General features: G+C 39.3%; 1 protein-coding gene across 6 annotated transcripts in view; it reads right to left on the bottom strand.

Annotated features, from left to right (window-relative positions):
* Positions 1-15,698, bottom strand: part of LOC131233905 (serine/threonine-protein kinase TOUSLED) — an 82,565-nt gene that overhangs the window by 51,234 nt on the left and 15,633 nt on the right. For 4 of the 6 annotated variants that reach the window (XM_058230746.1, XM_058230750.1, XM_058230745.1 and 1 more), the window contains exons 2-3: positions 9,811-9,900; positions 634-837 (exon numbers count right to left, since the gene is read on the bottom strand). In XM_058230746.1, coding sequence (XP_058086729.1) covers positions 634-837; positions 9,811-9,900 — 294 coding nt within the window. Of the gene's footprint in view, positions 1-633; positions 838-9,810; positions 9,901-10,163; positions 10,287-15,698 lie in introns of those variants that run through there. The other 2 variants (XM_058230749.1, XM_058230748.1) reach the window with 2 other exon arrangements.

The following is a 15,698-nucleotide window of genomic DNA, read 5'->3' as shown; positions in this document are numbered from 1 at the left end:
CAAAGACCCCAACTTCTTAATCAGTCTACCTTTTGTGCAGGAGCACACAACCAAAAATGGGGTTTTGCACCGACCCGCGCAATCAGTACCCTTTGCGCAGGTTGGCGCGATACCATGAGTCTTCACTTTCTTCATTCTCTTCTTTCTATTTTCATAACTTTCGTCTTCTTTTTTATTCAATCTTGATCCTTTATTTTATGCCTCAACATTAACCTATCAGATATTTCAATGGATATCCTTCTTTTGAACAAGTTATATACTATCAAAAGAATACTACTATCAAATTTGTACATGTGAGCAAGGGGTTCATGGCTATATTCCATCTTCAACCAATAGTATATTGTAAAGTAGGAATATATATATATATAAAGATGGATTCCACTGTCCCAATATATAACTACTCCATCATGGGAAATATACAGACATGCTTGCCTGATTGTAAATACAGTGATGCATAGCTAGATGCCAAGGTGCATGCTCTTACGTCTTACCCAAACTTTATCCAACATTGGGAAACAATAAAGAAGATGAAATGAAAATGACTAATCAGGTGTGTGTGTGTGTGTGCGCGCACGCGCGTGTGTAAAGGAAAAGGAAATAGAAGCTCTAGAAGGTATAAAGTATTGTACAAACCTTATGTGCCGAGTTCCCAAGATGACCATTTGATGGTGAAAATGAGGAACTCTGGGAGCGAGCTTGATCATTAGCCCTTGAACCACGTCCCCTGCTTGTCACTGACCGTGCCCTACCACGACCTTGTTTTCGCCTAGGTGCATCATCAACACCAGCTTCGACATCTACTGTTTCCATGGTCTTCATCCTACCATCCACTACTCCCTGGTTTTATTTACATTAGTATGAGAAATCTCTATAAAGAAACTCTTATGGAAAAAGGAAGACAATGAAGGACTTAAGCCAAGACCAAATCAAAGGTTAAATGCCTAATAAATAAAGAACCAAAAATAAACTATCATTAACCAAGTGATCCAGCACTGAATTTGACTCCCTATGAAAATGGAGAAACCTAAAATCTCGCAGTCTGCGAACAAGGTTTAAAAAGTGAATTCCGAATACCATATCAGTCACTGCTGATAACGGTCTGCATCGGGGCCTTATCAGTCGATACGCCAAATCTATGCTCCATTCAGCCCTGACCAGATGATTAGGATTTCTTGATATTTAAATCTTATATATAGGCTCCATCCACAATGTATTCCAAAATTTTGACTGTTCAGATGGCTGTGTTTAATGCCATATGTAAAAGGATGAGTCACCACCAAGGTCCGACAGACCTATTTCAACAAACAAGTCTCCCTGAATCAGCGGTTGGGATTGTTCAACCAATCTGATTTTGGAACTGACTCAAAAACAGTGGACACCACAATTTAGTCAGTTTAATATGAGCTGATGTATGCCACATGTACAATTCTAAGTGCATTGTGTATCAAGCGTCAGACTCTACCAGAGTATGAAATAACTTGTCAATTCAAATTCAGATTTGAGGCAGGCACCTCTACAACTTTTGTAGAAGAAACTTATTCTACAATGCAATGTGTAGGGCCCAACGTGCTATAGGAACTATATCCAAACCATCCAAAAGGAGACTCCCTTCAAGTTTGCCCTGTGTCCTAATAATCAGAACAAATGCAAAACACAGGTGGGCCACACCACAGGGAACAGTTGTTGGGACGGATGCCCACCATTAGAACCTTCATATTATTTGTGACACCTACCTTGTTTCATATATGTCATCCAAATCATTCAGAATATTTGCCCCACCAAGATGAATGGGCAATTCCAGGCCATTCAAAATGCAGGTGGACCACACCACGCGATTTTAGAGATTTTGACATGATTTTACATGTAGTGGCCTACTTAAGCTTTGTATCAGCTTGATTTTGACATGATTTTACATGTAGTGGGCTTCACACAGCATGTTGTAGATAAGTTTATTCTACAAATGTTGCAGAGGATCCAGCCTCTTTAGTTTTCACAGACAGTTATCAAAACACAACACAGAAATCATAAACACTAAAACGGCAGCGAATGTACACACCACGTCTCAACTACATCGACTGGTTTGGCTTGTGGGGCCATGTTAATTCATGTGCAGCATCCAAACCGTGCCAGCCACACCATGATGATAAGATACCCCAAAAAATCAAGATGAACCAAAACTTAGGCAGGCCACAACAAAGGAAATAATGTAAACACCCCCCTAAATTTCTTAATTCAATTACCGTGGCCCACCTGAGTTTTTGATCAATCATATATTTTGGGTGTCCCTTCATCTTGATATGTCTCACCTCATGAACACATTGGATAGGAGATAGACACAATGGTTGGCCCCAAAAAACTGCATATTTTTCTAGGGTGGGCATTCTCCCAATTGTTACCACTGCTGTGGCCAACTTGAGTTCATTTTTGGCTGTAATTTGGGCTAAGGGCCGATAATGGATGGCCTCATGGGATGAACAGGACAGATTATCAAAAAATATCATGGATGAATTGAGCCCCACACAACTTGATTCAAAGAAGTCCGGCGAGTCATCGGGGATGACTCAGTCTGAATCATCCCGCCTCAAACACATTGCTCCGACACAGTCAAGTCAGAACCAAGTCAACCTGATTTTGGTGTCCTGAATGTGAATCGGGGCAGTGTGTTCAACCACCACCCTCTGATACCAGATACTTACCAGTTTCAACCACCACCCTCCAATACCAGATACTTACCGGTTTCAAATGATTTTTTTAAACCGTTGCCTAGGAAGGGCACCCCATTATATCTTTAAAAGTTGACCCATATGCCATGAAACTTTTTACTATGCAGACAAGGTTATGATGCAAAGAATCAAAGAATGGACTCAAAACACATGCAAATATTATGCAATACAGGGATATAACTCTGTTAGGAAAAGTATCCATGTAAATATTGTTCAGCACATCCACCCACGTACACGCGCATGCAACCAGGATATGAACAAGGTGTAAAAGATTGGTACCATTGCGGTTTATTGCTTTTCCAGAAAGAAAAAAAAAAAAAAAAAAAAAAAAACTGACACATGTATCAGCTTATACATGTCAGTTGCGCGTAAGCTTGAACCTTTTAAGTAATCAAAAATCAAAAATCAAAAGGTGTAAGATAAATTTTTGAAGGATAAAAGGTGCAAGTAAACAGACAAAGCAATATTTTTTTTGGGCATATAATGGTCCACTATGGTGTATGGCTATTGTTGTCTGTCAGGTAAGTGTTGAGTGCTAGCTTTTGACTTTTTGAGCGTATGCATTGACTTTAGATTTACAGATTTAAGGTTTCGGTAGCTTGCAAGCATGCAATGCTAAAATAGAGAACGGAAAAAGAAGAAAAAAAAAAAAAAAAGGAAAAGGAACGTAGATGGAAGTCCTAGGTATCCATACTGCTCTCCATATCCATATTGTTGACCATATCCCTGCCCATATGCGAAAGTAAAATCTTGACCGTAGTCAAAAAACGATGAGCCGTAACTATTGGAGTCGCTCGCCGCATATCCATTAGCTCAATATCCATACCCATAATGTGGTACAAAGCTTGAACTACTCTTGATGCGGGACAATTAACCACTAACTCTAAAAGCTCAAACTGATAGAGCATGGCAAATTAATCCCTTTATCTTATAGCCCAGGCCCCACATCCCATGGATTAGGACCTCAGCCGAACCCCCCTCGTGGGCCCCACTTCACATGGGTACCGCCTCACATGGGCTGCCCACCCCGAGTGTGCCCCTGCATCACACAGGCAACCCCACTTGAGCCTAGTGTGAAAATGCCCATGCATTAACTCTCCTATGTCTATAATCAATAATCATGCCGAGGCCTAAAATTCGAGCTCCCCTTCGTCCTCCGTGATCCCCGTCTAGAGCCTCTAATACTCCCACGACTGTATGCATCCTTCTTGGATATGGCCAGTAACCACTCCTCTAATTTTCTTAGTTATGTGGTCTTCTTCTTCTCCAATGGCTTTTTACGAGTGTATGCCTTGTTAATGACAAGATGGGGTCATGGTTCATCTGGACGAGAACCATAGTCAGTATCCTGGGTGGCATGATCAAAATCCCTCTCCCTAGTAAATGGGCTAAGAGGCCTCTGAGACTCTCTCTTGCCACCACCATCCCCATCGCCATCACCCCCATCACCATCGTTGCCATCACCATTGTCACTAGCATCACTCTGTCTCAGTCTCGGTGTCAAATAATGCATGCCCGCCACATGTCCCATGTGATAGTGATTGTCATGGGCTGCTCTCCAAACTCCTCATTAATGGGTTAAATGCCTCTTCTGAAGAACTCTACCACTCCACAAGTGCATCAACATCAATCCCTTGTCACGCTGCCACATGTGGCTCCGGCTGCCCATTCGAAGCATCCAAGTCATTCGACCTAACCCAGTGATAAATTGGATCCTCTTCCTCGAACTCAACAAATGCATGTTGTCTGATCGCCATTAGGTCCAATGGGTCCTCTGCGCTTTTCTTCTTCCTTTGCCTCGTAGCAGCCTCTCTCGTAACTTCATATTGTAAGGGCAACACATTAGCTTCTAAAGCCTAACACCCACTAAGGTGTTACCTAGGTAACACCTAATCTGCTCACCAAAGAGTTTACTCAATACGCAATCCGCTTCCCTAAATCCAAGAGCTAAAAGTGAATTGGGAAGGACCCTGACCATGGGGCCACCTCAATGTAATACAGTGTATCTACACCGTCAAATCATTTTGGCAAATAATTTTAGGGCATGGGCCAAAAAAATGAGGCAGATCCAAATATGAGGTGGACCACACCATACGAAACAGTGATCATTGAATGACTACCACTAAAAACTTCTTAGGGGCCCCAACTTTCGATCAAGATGATATTTGGTTTTCCCTTCATCTACATGTTATGTGATGAAACAAGGGGGCCTAAAAAGTGGTTGGATGGCAAATTAATGTTAAGGTGGGTCAAAGAAGCTTTTAATGGTAAGCTTTAAATCACCACTGTTTTCATAGTGTGCTCCACCTGAAATGTGAATCTGACTCATTTTTCGGCTCATGCCCTAAACTAATCATCCAAAATACATGGACGGTGCAGATAAAACACATGATATCATGGTGGGGCCCACAGAGTACGTTGACTGCTCGCATGGAAGTCGCACATAAAAAGGGGAGCAGATTAGTTGTTACCTAGGTAACACCTTAGTGGGTGTTACTGTAACTGTGTGGGGCCCACCTTGATGTATTTTTTGTATATCCACACCGTCCATTTGTTTTTCCATCTCAGTTTAGGGCGCGATCCCAAACCTTAAGAAGATCTAAATTTCAGGTGGACCATACCACTAGAAACAATGATGAATGACCATTAAAAACTTTTTATGGGGCACAAAAGTTTTAGATCTAGATGATCTTTGTATTTTTCCCTTAATCCGGATCTTCTTGACATTATCAATAGGTTGGAATGCAACATGATGAAAACCTAACGATGGGCCCTTTGGAATTTTTAATGGTGAAACACTTAATCACCACTTTTCATGTGGTGTGGTCCACCTAAGATTTGGATCTGCATAATTTTTGGGACCCCGTCCTAAAATGGGTTAAAAAACAGATGGACGATGTGGATATAAACCAAATCATCAAGGTGGGCCCCATGGTAAGGGTAATACCCAGCCTGTAACACTCTTAATCCGTTCCGCTCCCGTAAAAAGAGCATTGATTGGGTAATACCCCCGCTAGGACGTAGCAAGAGACGGACGGACCTACCAGGGGCTGTATGGGGCCCACCGTGTTTTATATGTTTTATCCACATAGTCCATCCATTTTTAACAGGTCATTTTAGGGAATGATCCCAAAAAAGGCAGATTGAAGGCTCCAGTGGACCACACCATAGGAAGCAGTGGTGATAGAACGCTTTCTATTCAAAACTTCCTAGGGCCCATTGTGATGTTTATTTGCCATCCAACCTATTCAGAAGGTCACATAGACCTAAATGAAGGTAAAAAATAAATATCAGCTTGATCCAAAACTTATGTCCTTGCCAAAAAGTTTTCAATGGTAGGCCTTCAATCTCCACTGCTTCCTGTGGTGTGGTCCACTTTAGCCTTCAATATATCTCATTTTTGGACTCATGTCCTAAAATGATCTTCTAGAATAGATGGACGGATTGAATAAAACATATACATCAAGGTGGAACCCACAGAGGGCATGACAGGACTGCCCATCTCTAGCTACATCTGATGGGGGTAATACACAACCCGCGTTCCCTTAAAAGGCTTGCAAAGCCATTTTCGAAACAGAGGATTCTGGTCCTTCTGAAAACCATAAAATCTCTCAACTAAACCCAAATCTTCGGGATTTTTTGCAAACTTGTGGCCAAAATGTCCTTCGCAATTTAAATCTAAAAAAAATTGAAAATTCAAAAAAAAAAATCGCACGTGCGGTGCACCACTGTCGATCGATCAAGCGGCCCACCAAATTCTACTTCCGATCACAAAATATTTTTCTACAGGTACAAAAATCCCCTCTCACATGGATTGAAAGATTTTCCCGCTTTAAAATTTATTTTTTAAAAAAAATCAGTAATCATGCAACCCCGACATTCCTGGCCCTTTTATCGTTGAAATTATCGTTGAATGGTTGTTAGCTACAGTAGAACCATGAGTTCGTAACAGAGTCTACAGTAAACCCATGAGTCCATGATAAAATCCGCTGATAAAAACACAATAATATCGATAATATTGGTGATATCGCAAAAAAATCGTACAATATCATGCGATAAATTGCACAATACAAACAATTCTTCTTCTTTTTTTCCTGACAGGTTTTGTGTCACTGGCCAACGATGACGATTATATCGGCCAATAGTATCAATATTGTGAACACTGCTAACTACAAGTGCAAAAGCACCACAATTCAAGGCATATGGTTTGGTAAAGGTAGATTAAACATGCACACTTACAAACTATGGATGACAGCAAGTGCAGCTAATTTATGCCCAAAAAGATACATTTTGCCATTGTCAAAAGGTCAAAAAACATAAACAACAGAACGTGGGGAGAGGCAAAAAAAGAAGCAAATCTAAGTGCCTAGTGACATTGCATGGTAGAATCAGACAATGTTTTCAATATCGGTATCGACAGATATATGGCACCTTTAGGATATGGAAACATATTGGTTATCGCATAGGAAATATTGGATGCATCGCATGATGTTTTGTAGTTTTAGAGAAACATTGCAAAATTGGTCAAATTTTTCAATGGAACCTATAGGGATGTTAAAAAAGATGTCATTACACACTTAGAAATCAAAAGATCACAAAAAATAAGTGCACATAATAAGTTTCCTTTGCATGAGGTCCTAAACTATATGTTGTCTAACAGAAGTGATGCAACTAAATTCAATTAGGCGGCTTAATCCTGTTAACTCCACGCTTTTGGGTAAGTGGTTTGGCAGTTTCGTCTTATCAAGCCTCATTCATTGGGAAATGATTATTTGGGTGACCCTTAGGGTGCTCAAAAAGTTCAGTTTTGCAGTGGGGGAGAGTTTGAGGGTCAGATTTTGGTAGGACATTTGGTGTGTGTGTGTGTGTTGGGGGGGGGGGGGGTGCGGCTGGCTAGCAGGGAGAATGATTCTCACAATCGACAACCTCCAGAAATGATCTATTGTGCTTCCAAATGACTGCCTGTTGTGTTCAAACATGGAGGAGTCTTTGGATCACCTCTTTATACATTCTTCCTTCTCTCGGGTGATGTGGTTTAGCATTTTTCGATCTTCGGGCGTGTCATGGGTGATGCCTGAGTCGATGGATCCTCAATTTCAAGCTTGGCATGGAGATTCACAAGGCTACTTTAGTTCTCGAAAATGGAGGCTTGCTCTCTTGGCCATCTAATGGTTGATTTGGTAGGAAAGAAATCACCAAGTCTTTCACAACCAAAGCAGTTGAGGGTGATTAACCTGGTTTTCATGTTATTATATGAGTGGCTTCTTTGAGTGGGTTCAAGTTGGGTTTTGGAGTGTCTGTGGTTCCCTTTTCTTGTTCTTCTTTTCTTTTATTGTTTTCTTTTCCTTTCCTTTTTCTTTTGTTTGTATAGTTTTGTTTTTCTTTGACTTCTATCCCCAATAAATTTGCATCATCTTTCAAAAAAAAAAAAAACTATATTCAAAATCAATTCATATCATTTATAAATCTAAGAAATGGATTAGAAGTGAAAGATTTGACAAATTTTGGGATTTTGTAAGGTTTCTTTTTCAAATTTTTAAGAGAACCCCAGTGTTGTTGTCATCAATGTTTACCGTATCAGTATTGTGTTACGTATCGCACCCTTGGAATACAAATACATATCGGTAATCACATGGGACATATTGTTTGTATCGGGGAATTTATCGCACTCTTTGGGAAACATGGGGAAACATTGGGAAATTGGTCGAATTTTTCAATGAAACATCAGGAATTGTTAAAAAGGACATAGATACACACTTTTAAACCATAACATCACAAAAAACAAGTGCACATTATACGTTTCCTTTGTATAGGGTCCTAAGCTATATGTCGTCTGACTGGACTGATGCAAGTATATTCGAAGTCTATTCATATAATTTATAAATGTAAGAAGACATGTGCGAAAACACAAGCAAGATAATAAGAATGCAACCAATATGGGGGAAATTGAGAATTTTTTGAATTTTCCCAATTTCCCCCAAAATCGGACAACCTACCCCCAAATCTTGAAATTAGACTGTATGTGATGATGATTTCATCAAACACTCCTACATACTCTGAAATTGGGCCTAATTGACCGTTGATATAAGTGAAATTTCGAAGAAAAAATATATCATTTTTTTTATTTTTTAATTAAAAAATATTTTTTCCAAAAAATCTCCAAATTACATAAATCAGTAGATCAGGCCTCATACATTTTTTATTTCATGTTTGGACAATAAGGTTGCAACCAATTTGGGAGAAATTATAGAAACTTCGATTAATCCCCCATTTTTCCCAAATCAGACCACCTACCCACAAATCTTGAAATCGATGGGTTAAATCTTTAATTTTCCATGCAAAACATGATGAATCAAGCATTTCCAACCTTTTGGTACTGAATTTATATGATTAAAAAAAAAAAAAGGATCAAAATGCAAAAATACTCACTAAATCGAAACCAGCCCCAAATATGCTTTGATCTTGATTCCAACTTGAAATTTTTGTTTTTCTCCCAAAAGATTCAAGAGGATGGACCGAAATCTATCCTAGATGTATTTAGAAGAGGGAAAAAGAAGGAAAAATACAAGAAATGAAGGATTTTTTGCATTTCCTCTCAACACAACCGCAGTTCCCTAATAGTATCAACAATATTCATCGATAGATATCATCAATAAATGGGAAAAAATCAAAAAGGACTATAACGATACCTCGTGATATATCGTGACATTTGTGATATCGCACGATGCATTGCAATAAATTGAGCGATACCAGGGATTTTTATACTCCACTGAGGTTTTGTATCCCTGAGGAGTGATACCAATAATATTGGACGATATTATCGATATTGCAAATAATGGTTGTTAGTATCAATGTATCGATGATACATTATCAATACATTGCGATAATATCATTGATATGATGATATCCAAAAGTCTCACAACTTCCTATAGGTTTTATATAATTGAGGTGCAATATCGATGATATCGGTGCAATATCGATGATATCGATATCAATAATATTGGTTGATATTATCGATGTTCACCCTGAGTTTATGTGACTATACCCAAGTTCCAAAAGGAAGAAGGCATCACACATGTCAACGCACCTCAGACTGTTGAACAAGCGCTGTTTCATAGTCCTCTTGAAGTCTTTGCCGTTTCTGAATGTTGGCTTGTATCAAGAACTCCCCGCCAATCTGAAATTAGTGATTGCAGGCATTAACTTTCGTGCAATAAAGAAATATTAAAAGCCCATATTTCATTACATATTTTCAAATAGATCATAATTCAATTGGAAAAAAAATAATAATAATAATTGCACTTCAGAACCAGCAAAAGAACCCAAAAATAAATAAATGAATTTAGACTACCGGCTAAGCAAAACTGATCAAATCCATCAGACTTACCGGCTCGGAACTGAAAAACCTAGAACCTAAATTCCAACGTAAAGGAATTATACCTTATTGTAGCGGAGTATAGTTTGTCATACTCATGCATAGAACCACCATATAGGTGGAAAGCATGTGAATCAACCCAGACTGTCCAGATTGGTTGCGCCATGTGTGCAAGGCATGTCCCCAAAAAACAAAAAAATAAATCGGACTGATCAACCAATCCTCGCCATATCATTGATCACCAAATGGATGACTGAAAGAGAAACAACAATGGGTAAGGTTAGGATTGTCCAGCCGGAGTGATTTTAAGCAATTTTCCTGCAACTGTGGGCCCACAGTTGAAAAAGTCTGGATCTCTATTACACCCATACTATGTCAACATTGGGAACGTGCAGCTGTATGATCCTCCATACTCTACCTGAGTATGATCTAATTTTTCACTGATGCAGTCATGAGTGCAGGTTCTAAGCCTGCTAACAGAAGCAAAAGCAAATGTAATCTTCGGAAGTCTTTAGGGACTGATGTAGCCCAATACATTTACGAAGCAAGCCCCCGAACAGACCACGAGTGTCAACGATAGATGCCCAGATTCAGCCTTTGGGGAACTGACAGCAAAGATGGGACCCATATTGCAAGTTTTGAGAGCAAAAGTTGGGAAACATCATACTGAAATCAGCCTGGTACTGACCTCAGCAGCCCTCTATCAAAAGATGCTCTTGTCATAACTATAGATGTGAAAGCGATTGTTTTTTTTTTTTTTTAAAGGTGTGCAAACCATTGGTTTTAAGACAGCTAAAGAAGAGATCCGTTCACAAGAGCCATTTGGGTGGAAGTCATGGTGGTTTGGGATTTTATCATTTCAAGTAGATTTATTCCTATGGAGTCCCTTTAATTAGAGTTAATGGACGAGATTAGAAGAAAGTCTGAGGATCCGCTTAGCAAGTATTTAGGGCTGATGAAAGCCACAAAAAGAATAATGGCTAATGTTGTAGCTTTTGTTTGAAGTCAAATGTAACTGGATCTATGTTGAAGTCAGAAGTGAGAAATGTTTGGGGTTGTTTTGGGGGTTTTTTTTTTTTTTTGTTTTTTTTACAGCTGGTTTTTTGGGTACTCAATTGCTGGAAATTGAATTATATTTTCTGCTATTTTATATATTCCTGCAGTAAAGTTTGTATTTGGGAATCTCTGGAAGGCAAAAAGGGATGCATGCGAGTGGGCTTCAAAGCTTCTTCAAGTTGACATCAGTGTAGCTCACTCTATTTTGGATTTGTAATTTATTTTTTTTCGGTTGTATTTTGTCCTGAGTGTTTTTCAGGCTCTTTTAATAAATTATTCATAGAAATTCAAAAAAAATAAAAAAGTTTGTTTTTGGTAATAGAATCATAGTTGCCTCATAGTTACTTATCAGAGAATCTGACTGAGACCTCTCGTTCATTAAGGATTGCAATAAAAAAGGGGATGTTTCTACCTATCCCGATGCATCAATTTGGTATCATAGCAAGTTCCATAGGAACTCAACCTGTTTTGATCCTATGCTAGGATCTACTCTAAATCAGCCAAGCATCAGAACCCAGCAGTTAGGATTTCACAAATGCAACAAGCAGAGCTAGCTCCACAGAAGAGAGAATATCTAAAAATCAATGGACCAAAGTCTGACAACCATGATGCGCAGTATGTGTAATAAGTCAAATCAACTTATCCAATTGATAATGCAGTGGGAAGAAGACGAAGCTAAGTGACATTCAAGCATGATCTGGTACAACAAAAGCATCTAAGACCCGGGGTTGTAGGAGAAATGAACAAAGGAGCTAGTACCACGATCAACACTATGATTCAGGTGTTAAAGTTTTATCTTCCAGAATTCCACAGTTGGATGTTTCTATATGGCTAGCAGTTGGAAGAATACTTTGAACCAAAAAAACTCTTGGATCATTAAAAAGAAAAAAAGAAACTAGTTGCCATGAAGTTAAGGATCGACATAATCGCGCAGTGGATGAAACTTCGGCAAACACAGGAGAACGAGGTGAAATTGAGGATCAAAAGTTGGCAAAAGATGACAAGAAGGTTTAACCATAGATTTTTGCCACCGAATTACATGTATTATCTTCTTCTTAAGTTTCGCATCTTCACCAAAGGAAATGAAAGCATGCAAAGTTGCACATGGAATAATTCTACGAACTTATTATGACATTTTTTATTTTGGTAGGATCTTATTATGACATAATGGATCATGGATCCACACATCTGAAGCACATTATCATGCCATAATGATGGGTGAAGAGAAGATGAAGAAAAAGGGTGTGACATCCAGATCCAAGCGATCTTCAAAGACTCCATTAGAGCCTTCTCAATCGAAAAAAAAAAAAAATGTCAATCAAAACTGTCATTTCCAAATAACATATCCCATGGGATCTCTTCCTACAAATGCCTCGTTAACTAGTCCATAACTAACAACCAAAGAGAACGGGCTCAACCCCAACCCTTGGTAGAAGCCTACGGTTATTGGGATCTCACTGGTCCTCATATTTGTTACTGAATTACTTCTCCCTCAAACATATCTTTAATCATGTCAAACATATCATTTTTAAACCCCTCTCTCCCAACACTCACTAGATTAGCTCTCTAGGGACCCAATCGTAAGCTTTCTCTTAAGCCAATAAAGACCATATGGAGATCCTTCCACCTCTCCCTATATTTTCCATCAGTTGTCTGAGTAAGAAAATAGCTTCAACAGTAGACCCATATGGAGATCCTTCCACCTCTCCCTATATTTTCCATCGGTTGTCTGAGTAAGAAAATAGCTTCAACAGTAGACCTCCCTATCATGAAACCAAATTGATTTTTTGATACATTCGTCTCATGCCTCAGTCTTTGTTCAATTACTCTTTCCCAAAGTTTCATAGTATGGCTCATAAGTTTAATCCCACGATAGTTGGTGCAGCTCTGTAATTTTTATAAATAAGTACAACAGTACTTTTCCTTCATCCATCTGGCATTTTCTTTGATCTTACCATCTTGTTGAACAACTTTGTCAACCAAAATAACCCAGTATCTCCCATACACTTCCAAACCTCTACTGGTATACCATCTAGTCCAAGGGCCTTTCCTATTTTCGTCTTTCTCAAAGCTTCTTTCACTTCAGATATCCTAATCCTACGAAAGTATCTATGGACTCTAACGTTATTTGAGTTTATGGTTCCTTCTATCTCTATGCTCATAGAGTAATTGTCATTTAACAAATTCGGAAAATAGCTTCAACTTCCCTCCATAGGCTTCCTACTTTCACCCCAAATCTCCATTGCCATTTACCAAGAAGAGATACGTTCAAAGATTCCAAATTCCTAATGCCTACTCCTCCAGCAGAAAGTGGTTTGCACACTTCTTCCCACTTGAGAGGATGAAATTTACGTTTCTCTTATACTCCTTGCCAAAGTCCCTATGCAGATTGTCAATTCTTTCCAATACATATATTTAGGGCATTTATACAATGATATGAAATATACAGGAAGATTAGAAAGGGTAGCCTTGATGAGAGCAACGCACCCTACCAATGACAAGTGTCCCGCCTTCCATTTTGATACTTCCCACTCAAACATCTCTATCACCTTACTCCATAAGTGCTTGGGCAAACTAGGGGAAGACCCAAGTAGGTAGATGGAAAGGAGCCTACTCCACACCTGAAGACACTTGCTAATTAAACTGTCCATTCGTTACTTAAATCTGAGTATCTCGCTCTTCCGAACATTTATCTTAAGTCCCAATACTTCTTTTAAGCACCCCAATATCTTCCTTGGGTTATCTACCTTGACTTCATCCACATCGCAAAATAACAAAGTGTCACCCATAAATTGTAGATGAGTGATCCGAACCCCATTCCTTGCCCCCGATATAACCCGATATGAGGCCCACCCCTCTTGCCCTTTGATTAGCATGCGGCTCAAAGCTTCAACAACCACTATAAATAGAAAAGGAGATAGTGGGTGCCCCTACCTTTAGCCCCTTGATCCTTGAAAGAAACCTTTTGTTGAAGCATTAATCAATATGGAAAAGGAGGTCGACGACACACATTCACACATCCAACTAACCAATTCTACTCAACATGTATTCCAAGAAATCCCATTCGACGTGGTCATATGCCTTTTATGTGTCCAAATTGTAAACCACACCCTTAATTCCTTCCCTCTGTGTAGAATCGATGCATTCATGGGCAAGAAATGCATTGTCCAAAATCTATCTATTCGCAACAAATGCTCCTTAATATTCTACTATGACCGACGGGAGCACCTATCTAAATTGGTTAGCCAACACCTTGGCCGGAATCTTATAGTTGCTTCCAATAAGGCTAATGGGCCGAAAGCCTATGAAAGACTCTGCTCTCGTTTTCTATGGAATTAAGTCTTTGAAAGAGGCCCCCAACCCTTGGCGAGCATGCTTTTTCCGTTGAAATCTTGAACAAATTCCATATACCACAGTAAAAGACCATTTAAACTGTGACGAGATCTCCCTGAATACAACTGACACTAAGAAGGACCTCCCCCCTCTCAGCGTTCCAAGATAGAAGCTTCATTGGTAACCAATTCTTAGACCACTGCCTTTTTTGCCACCACTGCAACTATCAACTTCATAGTTCACAGAGCTCTCCAAGCTCATCAATCCTCTCCAACCTAGATTTTTTTTTTCGAATTGCTTCAAACTTTCGGTTGCTTATGATGAGGACATCAAAGCATCATTCAGGGTCTACCTCTGGATGGATGACCACTACGTGAGCCCAAGTGGACTGTTTTGAACACCCCAAATGCATTTGATACATCTTCGAAGACCCTACACTAGGAAATGCATGTGGGGCTACATTCTTGAGGAGTCTAGATTGTTGGATTGAATGCACGCAACGATCGAACTATTGGATTGTGCACAATGGGCCTTTGGACCACTCTTGATCATGGACCACCCCATTGACCATGAATAGTTTAGATTTATTTGTTTTGAGTAGTTTTTGTCATTTGTTTTATTATTTTTGGACTATTTTATGTTTTACTTGAGATAGGTTTTTTATGAAAATTCTTTCCTGAGAGGTTTTTTGTATTAGTCTCTTTCTGAAGGGAGGGGGGAGCCCTAATGCCATTATTTTGAAAAAAAAAAAAAAGAACTTTGTGTTTTCTCTTCTTCATGTGATTTGGAGAATACTCCATGTGATTTGGAGCTTGGGTGTAGTGTGATTCCATTCCCCATTCAACGAAAGTACAAGGCTTCCCATCTATCATCTTCCTTCTCTCTTCCTATCCAAAAGAGGTATTTTCCCAAAACTTCATCTTTCTTCTTCCATTCCCATCCAAAGCCATCCAAAATCATCTTTTTCTTCAAATTTTCATCATCTAACTTCAACCCTAATCGAACCCAACCATTGAGGACCCCAAAACCCAAGCCAACAACCCACACGTGTGACCGTACAAGCACACATGTGATGCAATCATCCAACATCCCACACGTGCAGGCTCCGCACATGTGTACAAGAAAAGGACCACCTTCCTTTTTTAGTCCATCATCACTTCCCATTTTTTTCAAATCTCTCGATTAGAAAATCTGCTCTTTCTTTCCTATCT

This window comes from Magnolia sinica, chromosome 18 (assembly GCF_029962835.1).
Source record: "Magnolia sinica isolate HGM2019 chromosome 18, MsV1, whole genome shotgun sequence".
Lineage (NCBI taxonomy): Eukaryota > Viridiplantae > Streptophyta > Magnoliopsida > Magnoliales > Magnoliaceae > Magnolia > Magnolia sinica.
This window is presented reverse-complemented; position numbering and strand designations above follow the sequence as displayed.